Raw genomic sequence first — 16,448 nt, forward strand, 5'->3', positions numbered from 1 at the left:
TAGAGGTATATGTGTGTATCCCCTTGTGTGCCAGGCAGCAGTGGTGACAGATGGACCCTCTGTGCCAGGCCCTAGGTCCAGACTTGACAGCTTCAATGTTGTCTTAGACCTGTTCCAATGAGTGTGAGTGCCCCATGGGGTCATGTGACACTGTCCTTGAGCTTTGATTCCATGTTTTGGTTTGGTGGATATAATAGATATCCTGAGTCAGTTCCACAGTATCTTTTATATACTTTCTATACATATTTAATACATCTCTTTGTTCATCTGTGGGTGCTTATGCCTGGAAATTTGGGAGGAATGAGGATATTTGTGTCTGCTTATACGTGTAGGTGGTTTTGTTAAAGGCATATTTGCATCATATGGAGGATCATATGGTTAAGAGTGTGAAGAGGAAGGATGTGAAAAAATATGTGAAAATGTGTAAGGGTTTATATATGTGGGTATTTCCAGTGTTTTCAAACTGGATTGTAGACTTCCTTAGTTCTCTTTTTCTTCTCTAAAGTTACCTTGTTGTGGCCTCTTTATTTCTTTTTAAATAAAACTTAAATTTGGCAAATCATAGGAAAGAAATACCACTTTTTAAAAAAAGTTTATGTTATATCTGATAAATATTTAATGTTACTAGGAATGGTGCTTCCTAGCAGATCATTCTGTGCTTTTTTACATTTTATTTTACTTTAAGTTCTAGGATACATGCACAGAACGTGCAGGTTTGTTACATAGGTATACATGTGCCATGGTAGTTTGCTGCATCTATCAACCTGTCATCTAGGTTTTAGGCCCCACATGCATTAGGTGTTTGTTCTAATGCTCTCCCTCCCCTCACCCCTCACCCCCCTGATAGGCCTCAGTGTGTGATGTTCCCCTCCCTGTATTCATGTGTTCTCATTGTTCAACTCCCACTTATTAGTGAGAACATGTAGTATTTGGTTTTCTGTTTCTGTATTAGTTTGCTGAGGAAGATGGCTTCCAGCTTCATCCATGTCCCTGCAAAGGACATGAACTCATTCCATTTTTATGGCTACATAGTATTCCATGATGTATATGTGCCACGTTTTCTTTATCCAGTCCATCATTGATGGGCATTTGGGTTGGCTCCAAGTCATTCTCTGCTTTCTTTAAAAGCTGGCATTTTAGATTAAGGTGGTGTTTTATTTTGAGGAATTTTTAAAGTTCTAATGTTCCACGAAGAATTAGATTCCTGACACCTTTTCTGTGTAAGATTGCCTTCTCTATGCAACTTGATTACTCCTTCCTCTTTTCTGATTTTCTCTTTCAGTTTGGGAGCAGGAGAAACCCGTGTTTATTTCACTGCAGCAGTATGCTGAAGTGGGGACTGCAAGAGTTCCATGAACCAATAACAGCTCTGAAATTGTTCTGTACTTAATTAATCACAGGAGCTTTTTTGCTTTTGCATTTCAGATAAGTGTTATATAATGATCACTGGATCAGTCAGTTTTTGAAACTTTTTCCCTAGTGATGAAACTACTAAAAGAACCTTGTGAAAATTCCAGAGAAGTATAAGGAAGAAAGTATCACACACCTATATTCCTGTGGTTGAGCAGACAGCTTTGATCAGAGGGAGGAATGTAGAAGGGAAATTTATTTATTTATTATAGGAGAAAGGAGAAGGTATCAATTATTGAGCATAGACAGACATTCAAAGAAACCTTGCAGGTCAGCCAGGCCTTGAGGGGAGATGGGGAGAAAGAGAAAGAAATAGACAAAAGAAAGCAGGAAAAGAAAGCAGGGAGAACTGTGGAATGGTTTGCATTCTTCTGAAAACAATTCAGAGGAGCCAAGAACATAGTAGGCATCTGGCCAAATAGAGTTCCGTGCAGTTAAGGTCTTGGTCAAGGCTGTGTGTGTGTGTGTGCCCAGTCTCTGGTTCTTCTGGCAGTGAGATCCCTTCCTATGGTAATGGCATTATGATAAAAATCTAAAGCAAGTTAAAAAAAAAAATAGTAATTTGCTGAGCATGGTGGCTCATGCCTGTAATTCCAGCACTTTGGGAGGCTGAGGCCGGGGGGGATGACTTGAGGTCAGGAGTTCGAGACCAGCCTGGCCAACATGGTGAAACCCCATCTCTACTAAAAACACAAAAATTAACCGGGTGTATTGGTGGGCACCTGTAATCCCAGCTACTCAGGAGGCTGAAGCAGGAGAATTGCTTGAACCCAGGAGGTGGAGGTTGCAGTGAACCAAGATCTCGCCATTGCACTCCAGCCTGGGCGACAGAGTGAGACTCTATCTCAAAAAAAAAAAAAAAAAAAAAAAAAGAAAAAAACGCTGGGCACGGTGGCTCATGCCTGTAATCCCAGCACTTTGGGAGGCCGAGGCGGGTGGATCACGAGGTCAGGAGATCAAGACCATCCTGGCTAACATGGTGAAACCCTGTCTCTACTAAAAAATACAAAAAATTAGCCAGGCGTGGTGGTGGGCGCCTGTAGTCCCAGCTACTCGGGAGGCTGAGGCGGGAGAATGGCGTGAACCCGGAAGGCAGAGTGTGCAGTGAGCCAAGACCAAGCCGCTGCACTCCAGCCTGGGCGACAGAGTGAGACTCTGTCTCAAAAAAAAAAAAAAAAAAAAATTAATGAGAGGAGAAGACACAAATACTTTAGCTAGCTCCACTTTAGGGGGAAGGACAGGGAAAGGTTTGGGACAAAGACAAAGACTATGGATATGAAGGAAAGGAATCTGTATTACAGTAAAACAGTTGACTTGAGTTTGTTCCTTAGTGGGTCTGAGTCTTACCGCGAGGTTGCTTCTCCTGTAGACTGTCAGTTTAAGTGCTGATAATCAGTTGTATGGTCACTTGTCTATGCTGTCTTGCGTGTTCTCAACATCATTGCCCCAAAAAATCTATGAATAGAAAAAGTTGGCTATTTCTTGGTTGGAGGCTTGTATAAATTGCCTAGGACTGGGACTGTGGCTTGGATAGCTATTCCTGCCTTTCTATCATCCCAGGAAGGTTCAGCCCACCTGGGGAGAGAAGTAGAATAAGGAATCAGTACCTACCACCCTTGATTTGTTAATCTGAGCCTACATTTTGAGTCTTACTGGATTTGTAGAGTGAAGTGACACCAGGCTTGTTTTTGTTCAGTGCTGTATGTAGCAACTAATTGTGAGAGGATTGTGGCTCAGACCTTTATTATCTAGCTTTATGTCTTTGATACATGATCAAAGGATATAGGGCATTACTAGATGTTAAGGCAGGCACATTGATTCAAAGACATTTGACATCTTGTTTCAACCTAAGCATTTTCATGGAGAGGAAGCAAGTCAGTCTGATGTTTGTATTTGCTGTTGTACAGATGACCACAGTGGCGTCTACACCATTTCCTTGATGTCTTTCTTATTCTCAGTCAGCGTCGGTTCTCCATGATGTTGCTGGAATAATCTTGCTAAAATTCCACATTGGTCATCAGGTCACAAGCTTCCTTTAAAAACTCATCACTGTTTTTCCTAATCAAATCTAAGCCTTTCATAATGCTCTGTGGTCTGGGTCCACCCTAATTGTCTAACTTCAGAGTCTCACAGGTTTCAGGTTTTTCCCTTTGTGTCCTGGATACATGCCTTTACCCTTTCTAGGAATTCCTCCCTGCTTCTCTCCACTTACACAGATCCTCCCAAATCTTCACTGCCCAGTGCAAGGCTTCTTTCTGTGCTGAAGCCTTCCTAGACCTTCCCTGTTCACTCTTCTCTGCAGTGCTACAACCCTCACAGCCTTTACTACACAATGCCACACTTGATTCTAATTGCTCTTACACCATGTGACTTCATGGAGCATGTTAGCTTTCATTTCTCTGATAAGAGCATATAACCTGTGAGGCAAAGTGTCTTCCGTATTCTTTTTGTAGCACATAGTAGGCACTTGTATTTATTAAATAATTGATGATGCATATAGTGAGCTCCTCGCATCCCTTTTCTGTGGCTATGCAACACTTGGAAACTGAGTTGGAGCTGAGCATGCTTGTCATTGCAGCATGATTACATGTGGAGTCTGATTGCAGAGAGGTTTTGCTTTTGGTCCACATTTGATGTTCGTGTAAGTAAACTAGGTTATGCTTAAAAAACAATAAGCAGTGTGAGAACATGTTTTTGACCTCTTCTGCAGTGTACGCCGTCCGAGAAGCTGCCACCAACAACCTCATGAAACTAGTTCAGAAGTTTGGTACAGAGTGGGCCCAAAATACCATCGTTCCCAAAGTGTTAGTAATGGCAAATGATCCTAATTACTTGCATAGAATGACCACTTTATTCTGCATTAATGTAAGTATAACATAACTGTTATTGCTAAGCTTAGGCATTAAAGCAAAATTATTCATGACTATTTCTGAATTCTCAATATACTGTCTTCTATTTGGAATATATGTCTTGTATTGATTAATTGGAATACAGGAGATGAGAGAAAATGTCAATTTAAAAATTCATGTTAAAATCTACAGTATTGGCCAGGCACAGTGGCTCACGCCTGTAATCCCAGCACTTTGGGAGGCTGAGGCTGGGAGATCACCTGAGGTCAGGAGTTTGAGACTAGTCTGGTCAACATGGCGAAACCCTGTCTCTACTAAAAATACAAACATTAGCTGGGCGTGGTGGTGTGCGCCTGTAGTTCCAGCTACTTGGGAGGCTGAGGCAGGAGAATCCCTTGAACCTCGGGCAGGAGGCGGAGGGCGCAGAGGTTGCAGTGAGCTGAGATCGCGCCACTACACTCCAGCTCGGGCAACAGAGCAAAACTCCGTCTGAGAAAAAAAAAAAACAAACTACGGTATTTTAAAAGTGCAACAACTTGTTTGTGAATTCTGGTCTAATTCTCTGATCATTTGAATGATTCCTGTGCCCCCCACTCAGCTGCTCAAATTAGAAATATTTTCCTCCTGTAATCCCAGCACTTTGGGAGGCCGAGACGGGCGGATCACGAGGTCAGGAGATCGAGACCATACTGGCTAACACGGTGAAACCCCGTCTCTACTGAAAAATACAAAAAAACTAGCCGGGCGAGGTGGTGGGCGCCTGTAGTCCCAGCTACTCGGGAGGCTGAGGCAGGAGAATGGCGTAAACCCGGGAGGCGGAGCTTGCAGTGAGCTGAGATCTGGCCACTGCACTCCAGCCTGGGCGACAGAGCCAGACTCCATCTCAAAAAAAAAAAAAAAAAAAAAAAATTTCCTATTGGTCAATTATTTTCTTATTAAATATTAATTTGTTTCATTAGATTTTGGAATTTTTTTTTAAGTATTTTAAATGTGCCATCTTGGCCGGGCGCGGTGGGTCAAGCCTGTAATCCCAGCACTTTGGGAGGCTGAGATGGGCGGATCACGAGGTCAGGAGATCGAGACCATCCTGGCTAACACGGTGAAACCCCGTCTCTACTAAAAAAATACAAAAAACTAGCCGGGCGAGGTGGCGAGCGCCTGTAGTCCCAGCTACTCGGGAGGCTGAGACAGGAGAATGGCGTGAACCCGGGAGGCGGAGCTTGCAGTGAGCTGAGATCCGGCCACTGCACTCCAGCCTGGGCGACAGAGCAAGACTCCATCTCAAAAAAAAAAAAAAAATGTGCCATCTTATTTATTTTTCTAGGCGCTGTCTGAGGCCTGTGGTCAGGAAATAACCACTAAGCAAATGCTGCCCATCGTATTAAAAATGGCAGGAGACCAAGTAGCAAATGTTCGCTTCAATGTGGCCAAATCTCTACAAAAAATTGGACCAATTCTAGATACCAAGTAAGATTTTAGTGTTTAGTCTTGTTTTAAAAGCGTATTTTAAATTTTACCTTATAATGGGGAGCAATTAGCTAAAATTAACTTCAGGGATTTTCACTTTGCCTAAGATCTGGATTTGCTTAAAGAAAATAATTTAGTAACTGTTTTTGAGGATGTCCACTATGACTTTTATATTTAAGCTCTGTATATGTCACATCATTGTCTGAAACTGATTTTGCTGAGAATTCTTTAGACATTATTTTGTGTATTTGTCAAGTTTATAAATGTTTAAAAATTTTTTTTACTTTAAATTTTACCAATTACCATAAACCATATACACCAGAAAGGATTTCTGTCGCCCATTAGACTGTCTTTCACAGATAATACTTTTGAATGTCAGTGCTTTACAGGGAGAAGTTAAGCCAGTACTACAGAAGTTAGGTCAAGATGAAGACATGGATGTCAAATACTTTGCACAGGAAGCTATAAGTGGTATGTATTTCCTTCTTTTGCCTTGCAGCGTGTGCCTTGGTTAATGGGGATTTATCTCTATTATGTGAGAGGTTTTAAGTGGGTAGGATGATAAGTATTACGGGAAACAGGGAGGGTGGTAAGTTCCTGGAATGCTGGTGTCTCTCTGATTAGAACCCTCTTGGCCCACTGTTTTCTCATAAGTGAGCAGGCTATTTTTCTTAGTTACATGTAGGACTGGGTAGGAAATATGATTCTCACTGGTAAGAACAGTTTTTCGTTTGGAATTTAACCAATTTTTAAAGTTTCACTTCTGATTAGCCTGGCCGAGTAAAGACAGTAACCACAGTGAGAAGTTGTTAGTTTGATACGTTTGGATCATTGTTATTGTGCTTTATATTCACATAGATCGTTCATGAACTTTCTGTACCACTAACCTGATTTTGTTTGGAATTTTCCAGTTCTTGCATTGGCATAATGAGGAGCAGGAGGGAAAAGACCTTTGCTAAATTCTTATCACAGATTTCTAGTCAATGTGTTCTTAACTGGGTGGAGAAAGAATGGAAAACCTTCAAGATCTCATCCAAGCAAATGGCAACAACTTAGAAGAAATCAAATTTTAGTGACTTGATTCTTTCTAAAGATGAAATGGGATTGTTTTTTACTTGTCTTCTTTGTTAAGTCATTATTTAAGCCATTCTTACTGACCAATTCCTGACACTTGATACTTGATTTTCTCCTAATGCTTTATCCATCACCACCGGGGCTCCTGCATCCTCACTGTGGAATCAGGCCCCAGCCACATAGTGTTCCAGACAAAGCCTGGAAGGGTGTGGACCCAGGCGTGGAGTGGAGTGATTCTCTTGACGTTTACATATATCTCTGTGTCTCTCCATCATTCCAAAGTTAAATGTACATGTTTAGAATAACTTATTTTATAAACTCTTTGGGAGGCATGTTGAGATTTGACCGTAGTGAAAGCCACATTTTCCTGAATTATGATGGTCTGCATCAGTCTCACATGAAAGGGGAATGTGGAAGCTCAGGGTTAATGTAGTGGTTATTTTGGTTTTTATTTGCTCAATTTTGTCTGTAGTCATGTCATTCAGAAACCTGAAGTGTGGCTGCATCTTGCTGCTAATGTGTGATGTTGACACCTAACTGAATTTGAACAGTTCACCACTGTGCCTACATTTAAAAATATTTCTCTCTCTTTTCTGAAAAGCTTTATCTGTAGTGCCTTGTAATAAGCAATATGTCTGTTTCATTGTAAGATTGCAGTTCTGTATTTTGAATGAGTCTGAGAACCACAGGGTTCTCAGATTTCCTGCTCTTTACCTGGCTCTGCTTCCAGCAGTATTAACACCTGGTCCTTGCTGCATTGTGCAGTAGCTTTTCAAACTGCAGTTTTACTCCTAATTTTTTAGTATAGGTGATGCTGGAGTCTTATTTGAAGTGTTTGCTTTTCTACTTTTACAGTAAAACCTCATTAATTCTGAAATTTAAGATAATGAGTTAAGCTGAAGAGTTTAGTAAGAAGCAAATTAATAGTAAGGAAGCCTATTTGAACTACTAAACAGTTTTAAAGCCCTTTTTAAAAAGCACCCATTTGGGATCATTTGAGGTCAGGAGTTTGAGATCAGCCTGATCAACATGGTGAAACCCCGTCTCTACTAAAAATACAAAAAAGTTAGCTGGGCGTGGTGGCACACACCTATAGTCCCAGCTACTCAGGAGGCTGAGGCAGGAGAATTGCTTGAACCTGGGAGGCAGAGGTTGCAGTGAGGGAAGATCGCACCCCTGCACTCTAGCCTGGGCCATAGAGCGAGACTTCGTGTCAGAAACAAAACAAAACAAAACAAAAAAACAATTTTTCACATAATCACACTCACCTTGTCTCATGACTTTTAGTTAAGGGGGTTTTCCCATAGTTTATTTTTCTCTCAGTGCATCTTGCTATGTGGTTTGCTTGTTACCCTTTTGGTTTTTGAATTGTTGATTTTGTTCACAACCTCTTTTAAATCTAGCAAGTCCTGTTCTGTTTAGTGAAGGCCCAAAGACTCCTCTAAGACTTTGTGCATTTGTTACATAAAGCCAAGTTTTACGAAATACTTTCAAATTTGTCCTACATTTGAAAAACAGAACAGAAATTGTAAATCAGAGGTTATCTGTCTGCATTTTAAACTGCCAAATTACCTTACAATAAGTTTCTATTTTATGACTTTGGGCCAAGAATTAAGTATTTTCCTAAGCAAAAATCTTTTTCTGTATTCTCATTTTATTATCTTATGCTATTATTCTATAAACATTTTAATTTTAGTTTCATGGGCCTTTATTTTTTATTACCTGCAAGTTCTTCTTCATTGAATTTCAGACTTGAGAGACATTTGTCTTCATGAAACAGATTTGCATTGGAACCATTGCTTTACTCTAGTTGGAAATACCATTGTTTTGGGGACAGACTTTCAAAATGCCCTTGTGTCTCCCCCTGAGGAGCCCTAAGCATTGACTTCTCCACCCTAAAACTGAGAGGGAGAGTGGGCCCTGGCTTTCTCAAGCATGGTCAGGGGGTTCAGCGGGGCCTCTGTCTTTTGTGGTGACCCATCAGGGGTTTCATTGTTTTCTTCTGAATGAAGCAAAAGATAATTTGCTTTGGCACTCTTTGGAGGAATTGTGCTTTGGCTCATAACTTGGCCATGTTCTCCATGAATTAGTTCTCCTATTTTTTTTTTTAACTACCTTAAACTTAAGGGACAATTTCTCCTATCTTGATTTCACTGGAATATAGGCTTTAGGAGCTCTGTAAGGCTGGTATTTTTGTCTGTTTTATCTTCTGTATTGCCAGTGCCTGGAACAGTATCTGGTGCACATAATAGGTGCTCAATAAAAATGTGTTCAGTGGATGAATTTCTAAAATATCCTCTGATGTGTTGTGTACATGGAACAAATCACCAAAAGAACCAGACTGTGTCTTATTCTCCCATTGACACAAAGATTTTCCTGCTCTCAGGAAACAAGCTTTATGTGGCCCTTCTCTGGTCCCCTGGCTTAGACTACAGTTCTGTGTGGATTTGTCTGGTTGCTTCAAACATGTATTGGTTTTCATCCTTGGCAGCTTACATCAGTTGTTTGATTAGAAAAATGAAGCAGACACACACACATACACACACACACATATTACCTGTGCCGTACAAGTGTCTCAGCAGCAATGGAGTTCACCTTGGTGTTTCTCTACAATTTGTGTGGGGTTTACTCCTCACAGGTGTAAGAGACCAGGTCTTGTTTCCTTCTCTGTGCTGCCAAGAAGATGTGAACCTGAGGATGCATCTTGTTGCATAAGAAGGAAAACAGGTGAATATGTGGTTTCTAATGAGGTCTTGTTGAAATAACGGGCTGCCCTCAGCTCACAGAAATACCACAGCTCGGCCACTGTGATGCAGAGCCCCAGGGGTCTTCGCCCGACAGCTTGTCCTGACTCAACAGTCGGCAGCCTGACCTTTGAGCTGGCTTGCCCAAGCGTTCAGGTTGTTTGCGTAGACCTCTAGGGAAGCAAGCCTGTCCTTCCTGGCCCGGCGGTTAACCTGGTGCACTTTTGTTCCTTTGTTAACCGTTGTGTTGTCACTAAACTGAAAGGCTGGGGCTTGCCCTTAGACGTCACATTGGCTCTGTCCCTGTGGCGACGGCAGGGCAGGGTGGCCAGACAGGTCAGGTGCTTGTCCTGTCCTCTTGCCTTTTACTTAAATTCCTCTGACTTAAAAATGGTGACACTCTTATTGTAAAGCTTCCTTTTTCTCCACTGCTTGGCTATGAAACTAGAGGGAGAGGCCCTGTTGCCCAGTGTTCTCCTGGTTTACCAGCTGAGGTGACTGCAGTCTGATGTGATGTAATTGTTTCCCTTTGATTCTCCAGTATTCCTGTTTCCATCCAGTTCCTTACTCCCCTTTCCTCTTCCCTCGCACGTCTCCCTCCAGTCCTCTGTACCTAGAATAGTCTCACTGTCCCCTGTTTGCCTCCACGAGCCTGCTGTTTCCAGGAAATTACATAACGTTCAGTTGGGATGGAAATCTTGTGGACGAATCGAGCTTAATTCCTCATTGCGTCGAAAAGCCGTCATTTCTGTCTCCAGAGTTGTTCTCTTAAACTGACAGGATCTGAAAGGAGGCAGGTCTTCCCTGTGGTTGGGGCTCTGGAGGCCATCAGTGACCGAGATGCAGGGAACAGCCAGGTGGACACCAAAAGGCCCGATGGGGCAGCGCTTTCCGGGGCCCCGAGGGAAAGGCACCTCAACACGACCCTGGACTGCCCCAGCCTTCTCTGCCCAGTGCCCCATGGGCAGAGACTGTCGGCTGCTGCTGGACTTCCCAGCTCTGCTGGCACAACTGAGGGCATCCTGGCTGGGAAGCGCAGGTGGGCTTGGGAGGGATGTGCCCTGGTCAGGGACAGTTACAGCGCCACTGTCTGTGTCTCTAGTGGTGGCACAAAGGCTGAGGAAGCTAGATTTTCCTGTGAAGGACAGTGGAGAACCCAGTGTCCCTCGGGCTGACAAGAACCATTTCCCAAGACCCAGAGTGCCTGGAGAGGACACGGGGAAGGTAAGTGCCCCGGAAGCCTGGGGCCAAGTCCTGCCCTCAGGGCTGCGGGCAGCCAGGGTGGCCTGGTCTGCGGGGAGCTGCCGCAGGGTAGGCTGAGAAGCAGCTCCTCTCACTTTGTCCCCAGGGGAAGAGTCCAATATTAAGGGCCGGGAGTAGATTTTTAAAGCCTGTTGCCAGCTTACTTCGTTCTGGGAGTGCTTTCTGAGGGACGGGTTGCCGGCCAGAGCTGTCACTATTGTAGCTTGAGGCCCATCTCCCATCACCTCCCCATCCGACAGCGAAGCCCATATAGAGGACACTGGTGGGATTTGGTGAAGAATTGCTTGTAAAAAGGGGCTGTTCCCATTTTCCTCACGTAATACAGAAGTGACTTGCCACAATTCCTCAGTTATTTCCATTCAAGATAAAAATAGTTGCAAGTTTCTCTGTAACAGCTCATGTTCTACAAGCCCCACTGGACGCCACTCTGTGTGGAAATGGTGTGAAAAGCCGCATTTCAGCAGTCGGTGCCAGCCACTGCCCCAGGGCCATTCATTAGGAGGGCGATTTGTGACTTACAGATATATTCAGAAAAGGAGAGCAGCAGGGCTTGGCTGCCTCGTGCTGATGCCAGACTGCGTTTAGTTCATGGGGAAAAATCTGACATTCTCACACCCACTCTAGTGGGTTCGCTTGGTGAAAATTCTATGAAGTAACATCAAAAAGGCTGCCTTTTAAATCACATGGCTTTTCATTTTATGTGAACCGAAACCATGAAAGCGTTTTTTCCTGTTGTTGAGGTCCAGAATCGCCTTCGCTCATCTTAGAACGTTCTTGCCTTCCTGAGTGGCCGCACACTTGTCCGTGGGCAGCACCGGTCGTTCCTGCAGTGGCCACACAGTGGGAGGAAGGGCTGGGCCACGACTGTCTGGATGGATTCCCGAGTGGCCAGTCCTTGGGGTCCATGTTCTCTTCACAGAACTGGGCCGCAGGAAGGAGAACTTGGCTGAAGGAGTGGGGGGTGACAGTTACACATTTTTTAGGCCTAAACCACAGACTTCTTTGGGAAGAAAGGGGTTACATCTTCCTACAAATTCAGAGCCAACTGCTCATGCCATAAATGCGTGGTAAGACCCGATCTGAGCGTGGGTCATTGAGGTGGCCCTCCCATGGCTGAACTGCTCAGCTCTGACGGCCTGAGCTGTGCCTCTGCTAGCTGAGGAGTTACTGAGAATTAACTGTCGTTACTTGAGCCTTGGTCACTGCAGCCCCTTGTCAGGCACTTTAAATCTCATGTCATCCTCACCCACCCTAGGTGGTTAAGTGCTGTCATCATTTTTCAGTCCCTCATGAATCTCCCCCAACCCCTGTCATGTCTATTTGAGAATCTTTCTTTCCAGGAAAGGAGGCCCATTGGTGCTAGGCCTCTGAGGCTTCAGTTCATTTAACTCAGAAAAATCCCCCGCCCCATGACTCAGGGAGCCTTCCATGCATTTGTTTCACTTAAGGAAAATGACCCGAGGGGGAGATGGAAAGGGAATTGGCTGTTGCCAGGCAGAACCCTGTGTGTCAGGGGCCAGCAGCCAAGTGAGTGATCCAGGAAGTCATCCAATTGCAACCAGAAATTGTTCTTAACCCCTCACTGTCTAGGATGTGTAGGGGACTTGCCAGTCTGTCCGAACGGGGTGAGAGTGAGCGCTTTGCTGTTGAGAGCCCCGGGGAACCATCCGTTCTCAGCCACCCTCAGGGCTCTCAGGGAGCCATTGGACATTCCAGGGGCTGGGCCCATCACTTGAAGAGAGAATGGAAGGGGCGAGAGCCAGTCTCCCTTGGTGAAGGGCGCCTCCTTGCTGCCCTTGAAGTCTGTGGAGGTGCCTGTGTGTTGGATGTCACGTGTGTCGCCCAGGTAGGATCTGCCAGGGAGCAGCGTGGGTCACCTCCCACACCGTGCTGCCCGGGGTCCGCGCGGCGGCTCGCTCCCGGACAGGACGCAGGGGGCTCCCCGATGAAGCTGCTGGCAGGCCTTGTCAGGCGAGGGTTAACAGGGGATTTGTTTATTGAATCACGAAGTAGCTGTCACATGATTTTAATCAAAACACCATTTCCCTGACAACAGTGATGTCAGTCTTGTTATTGCAGGAAGGAGCAGCTGTGAGGGACATTCAGTCTCCATGCCGAGCCCAGGTTTGGAGACTAAAATCAAGTGAAGCATCCATAAATAATGGCTACAGACATTGCCTGACTGCGTCCACCCTCCTCCTCTTCCTTTTCTCTGCAGACAGTCTGTCCTGTACACACACTGACCTGAGACCAGCCCCTGTACCGCGTCTCAGCTAACACCATCTTCTGCCTTCCATGCCCCTTCTACTCTTGTTTCTGGTTTTTCCTGCCTTCCTTATTTTCCCCAAACTCAGAGAGTCCCTTGGGCCCTGAGGGTCTCTGACTTGGGCCTTTTGACCTGTGTCTCTTCTCTGGATCGAATTAGCTCCTGCTGGTGAAGCAGGCTGTTCTGGGCCTGAGGCTGGAGCCATTCTGCAGCTCAGGAACCTTGCTTGTCCTAGAGCCAGCCTCTAGCATCAGGGGAGGCTGCGTGTCCCTGTCCCTCCCAGAGAGTTAGGCTGGCAGGGCCTTCGCGCTGCCCTGGGGGTCTCAAGGGCAGCTCTGAGGAGCTCCGCTGGGGGTGCCCGAAGAGGAGGAGCTCCTTAAGGGCCAACCTCTTGGCCAGCAGATTGGTTCTCCTGAACCCAGAAAGACTACAGGAGGTGTGAGTCCAGTCAAACTGAGGACTGATGACAAAGCCCAAAGCCCAGGGATGCTGGATCCCATCCCCAGTGGCCTCCAGCTAAGGGAGTTGGACCTTGAAGTCCATGGGGAAGTCAGACACAGGCCGGTGACAGGGCCCACGGGAGCAGGTCCTTAGGCTGACCTCCTGTCAGTGCCCTCTCCACTGTGGGGCCTGGGGACTGAGCCATCTGCACAAAAAGACCCCAGGCCTTCCAAGTCTCCACACTGGAGGTTGACCTGAAAGTTGGAGATAAAAAAGTCCTACCTGTGACAGAGATTCTCAGGGATGTTCTTATGTTTGTGGTACCCATAGCTGATGCTGCCTAGAACTCATTTCCCAAAATTCAGAAATTCTGGGGCAGAGTTCCCAGTTCTTAGCCTGGAGCAGATGCTCAGAACAGCGCAACCACACTTAAGTCGGTGAAGACAGAGCTCACAGGCAAGAAACAGCCATTTTCTGTACCTAGTGTTGGGGCAGGCAAGAGTTAAAGACAAGCAGAGTGGAACTCTGTGACAGCCCTCCAGGGGAGTGGGGGTCTGCCGGGCAGTGCCATGCCAGGCTGCCTTTGCCCCTCGCAGTAAGCCCAGGGGTGAAGCCAGCCAGCCTGTGCTCCAAGTTACCACTGGAGACACCAGCCTTTACAATGATTTGCCTGGGTTAGTGGCAGGGCTGAGAGGGCGCCAGGGGCTGAGGCCTCTGTCAGAGGTTCTTTGCTGCCTCCCGGACTGTCCCTGCCTGGAGGGTGGCCAGGTGATGGCTCCCGGGCTGGGTGGGAGCTGGGCCCTGCTCTCCCAGGCTTGCTCCATGCCCAGCCCTCCTTGCCTGGCCCTCTCATCCCTGGTTCCCTCCCACTGCCTGCCTGCCCTTTGGCCCTCATTTTGCTGGCACAGGGGAGCTGCTAAGCATTCGGGCTCTGTAGTGACTGGAAGGCAGTTCTGGCGGATCCCAGATGGAAGAGACAGGCAAGGCTGTGCACTCTGGGCGCTGTGTGTGGCTCACTTGGAGGAAAGGCCTTGGTGGGCTTTTCCTCCATTCCATTGTGTCCCACCCCCAACTATGTGGGTGGCCCTGGGGTGACAGTGAACAGACTCCTCAGGGTCCAAGTTGTCAGTCAGCCCCACTTTGGGCATCTCACTTCTGGGGGGTGAGGAGCTGGAGCCAGAGCTGTGCCAGCCGACCTGAGGAGAGAGTGACTCAGTTCTCCCTTTCAGAAGCGCAATCCTTAATGCCTCATTTTCCTCTGGGCCCACATTTTCTTTTTTTTTTTTTTTTTTTTTTTTTGAGACGGAGTCTCGCGCTGTGTCACCCAGGCTGGAGTGCAGTGGCGCGATCTCGGCTCACTGCAAGCTCCGCCTCCCAGGTTCAGGCCATTCTCCTGCCTCAGCCTCCGAGTAGCTGGGACTACAGGCGCCCGCCACCACGCCCGGCTAGTTTTTTGTATTTTTAGTAGAGACGGGGTTTCACCATGTTAGCCAGGATGGTCTCGATCTCCTGACCTCGTGATCCGCCCGCCTCGGCCTCCCAAAGTGCTGGGATTACAGGCTTGAGCCACCGCGCCCGGCCTGGGCCCACATTTTCTGAACTTTCTGCTCATCCAGCTTTTGGGGGCTCGGCTCCCGGGAAAGTCCGCTTCCCGTGCTGCTGCTCCCTCCTGTCTCCTCCCTCCCAGACACTGTGCTGGCTGCTGGCTTGGGGGCTCAGCCCGGCTCATGCTTTCCCTGGGCTTGGAATCTCTCTCTGCCAATTTCAGAGCAGCTCTGAGTCAGTCCACCCTAGGAAATCCCCCCAGAAACGGACAAAGGGAGGCAGCGGCACCTGGCAAGCTCTCTGCCCTGCCTGCCCTTGGTTTGGCCTGAGTGATTTGTGGGCACAGCTTCATACCTAGGGGGAGGCAGGTGTGCCAGTGGCACCTGTGTCTGAGGGAGGGCCCAGCCCCTTCCCTTCGCTTCAGTCAGGACCCACATCTGCCTCCTAAGGGACGTTGTCCAGGATGATTCCTGGTGATAATCCATCGCTCAAGGGCTGCTCAGCTTTTGAAACCACTGACGGGGCTGAAATGAGGCCTCGCAGAGCCCTCAGCCCCCCAGGCAAAGCAGCCGTGTTCTGTGCAGGTGACATTTCCTTTGTAGCCACGTAGCGCCCAGGATTTAGTGCACAACGCCCAGAAGTTCCTCCCATGGTGCCCATGGGCTGCTAGCGAGCAGGAGGCTCCCTGTCACCTGGATCCACCCAGGGAGGGATTAGAACCCCTCAGCAGGGAGGGTCCCTGTGATCTTTGTTTGTTTTTTGAGACGAAGTCTTGCCCTCTTGCTCAGGCTGGAGTGCAGTGGTGCAAACTCGGCTCACTGCAACCTCCGCCTCCCAGGTTCAAGCGATTCTCCTGCCTCAGTCTACAGAGTAGCTGGGATTACAGGCGCCCACCACCACGCCCGGCTAATTTTTGTATTTTTAGTGGAGACGGGGTTTCACCATGTTGGCCAGGCTGGTCTTGAACTCTTGACTTCAGGTGATCCACCTGCCTCTGCCTCCCAAAGTGTTGGAATTACAGGCCTGAGCCACAGCGCCTGGCCAAGAACTTTAACTCTGAGAGAGCAGAGGCCGGGCCAGGGGTTCCTAACTTTGGTCCCTGGTCGGGAGGGGGCTTCAGGGGGCCCAGGAACCAACTCCTGTCCTGAAATTCTGTCTGAAGTTCTGGGTCTGTGTACATGCTCTTTGGGAGGAGTCCATAGCTTGCATGTCAAGGGGATCTGTGAGCCCTCAATTTAAGATCTAGTAGGGGAGAAAGCAGCTGCTTGCCAGCAGCACAACCTTGGGTCCTGTTCCCACCTCTCCTGCGTCATGATGAAGGACTTGGGAAATGCAAGCACTGCTGGCCAGTTCCATCCACCGGGCAGAGACCCTGGGTTTGGAGTGCAG

General features: G+C 47.1%; 1 protein-coding gene across 4 annotated transcripts in view; it reads left to right on the plus strand.

Moving 5' to 3' along the window:
- Positions 1-16,448, plus strand: part of PPP2R1B (protein phosphatase 2 scaffold subunit Abeta) — a 40,905-nt gene that overhangs the window by 18,441 nt on the left and 6,016 nt on the right. Inside the window, exons 12-16 of one of the 4 annotated variants that reach the window (XM_021926524.1) lie at positions 4,121-4,275; positions 5,584-5,726; positions 6,106-6,197; positions 9,439-9,527; positions 10,647-10,756. In XM_021926524.1, the coding sequence (XP_021782216.1) occupies positions 4,121-4,275; positions 5,584-5,726; positions 6,106-6,197; positions 9,439-9,515 (467 nt within the window). In that variant the 3' untranslated portion in view covers positions 9,516-9,527; positions 10,647-10,756. Of the gene's footprint in view, positions 1-4,120; positions 4,276-5,583; positions 5,727-6,105; positions 6,198-6,637; positions 9,095-9,438; positions 9,528-10,646; positions 10,769-16,448 lie in introns of those variants that run through there. The other 3 variants (XM_003910681.2, XM_003910679.3, XM_009187249.3) reach the window with 3 other exon arrangements.

Source organism: Papio anubis, chromosome 12 (genome assembly GCF_008728515.1).
Source record: "Papio anubis isolate 15944 chromosome 12, Panubis1.0, whole genome shotgun sequence".
Classification (NCBI taxonomy): domain Eukaryota; kingdom Metazoa; phylum Chordata; class Mammalia; order Primates; family Cercopithecidae; genus Papio; species Papio anubis.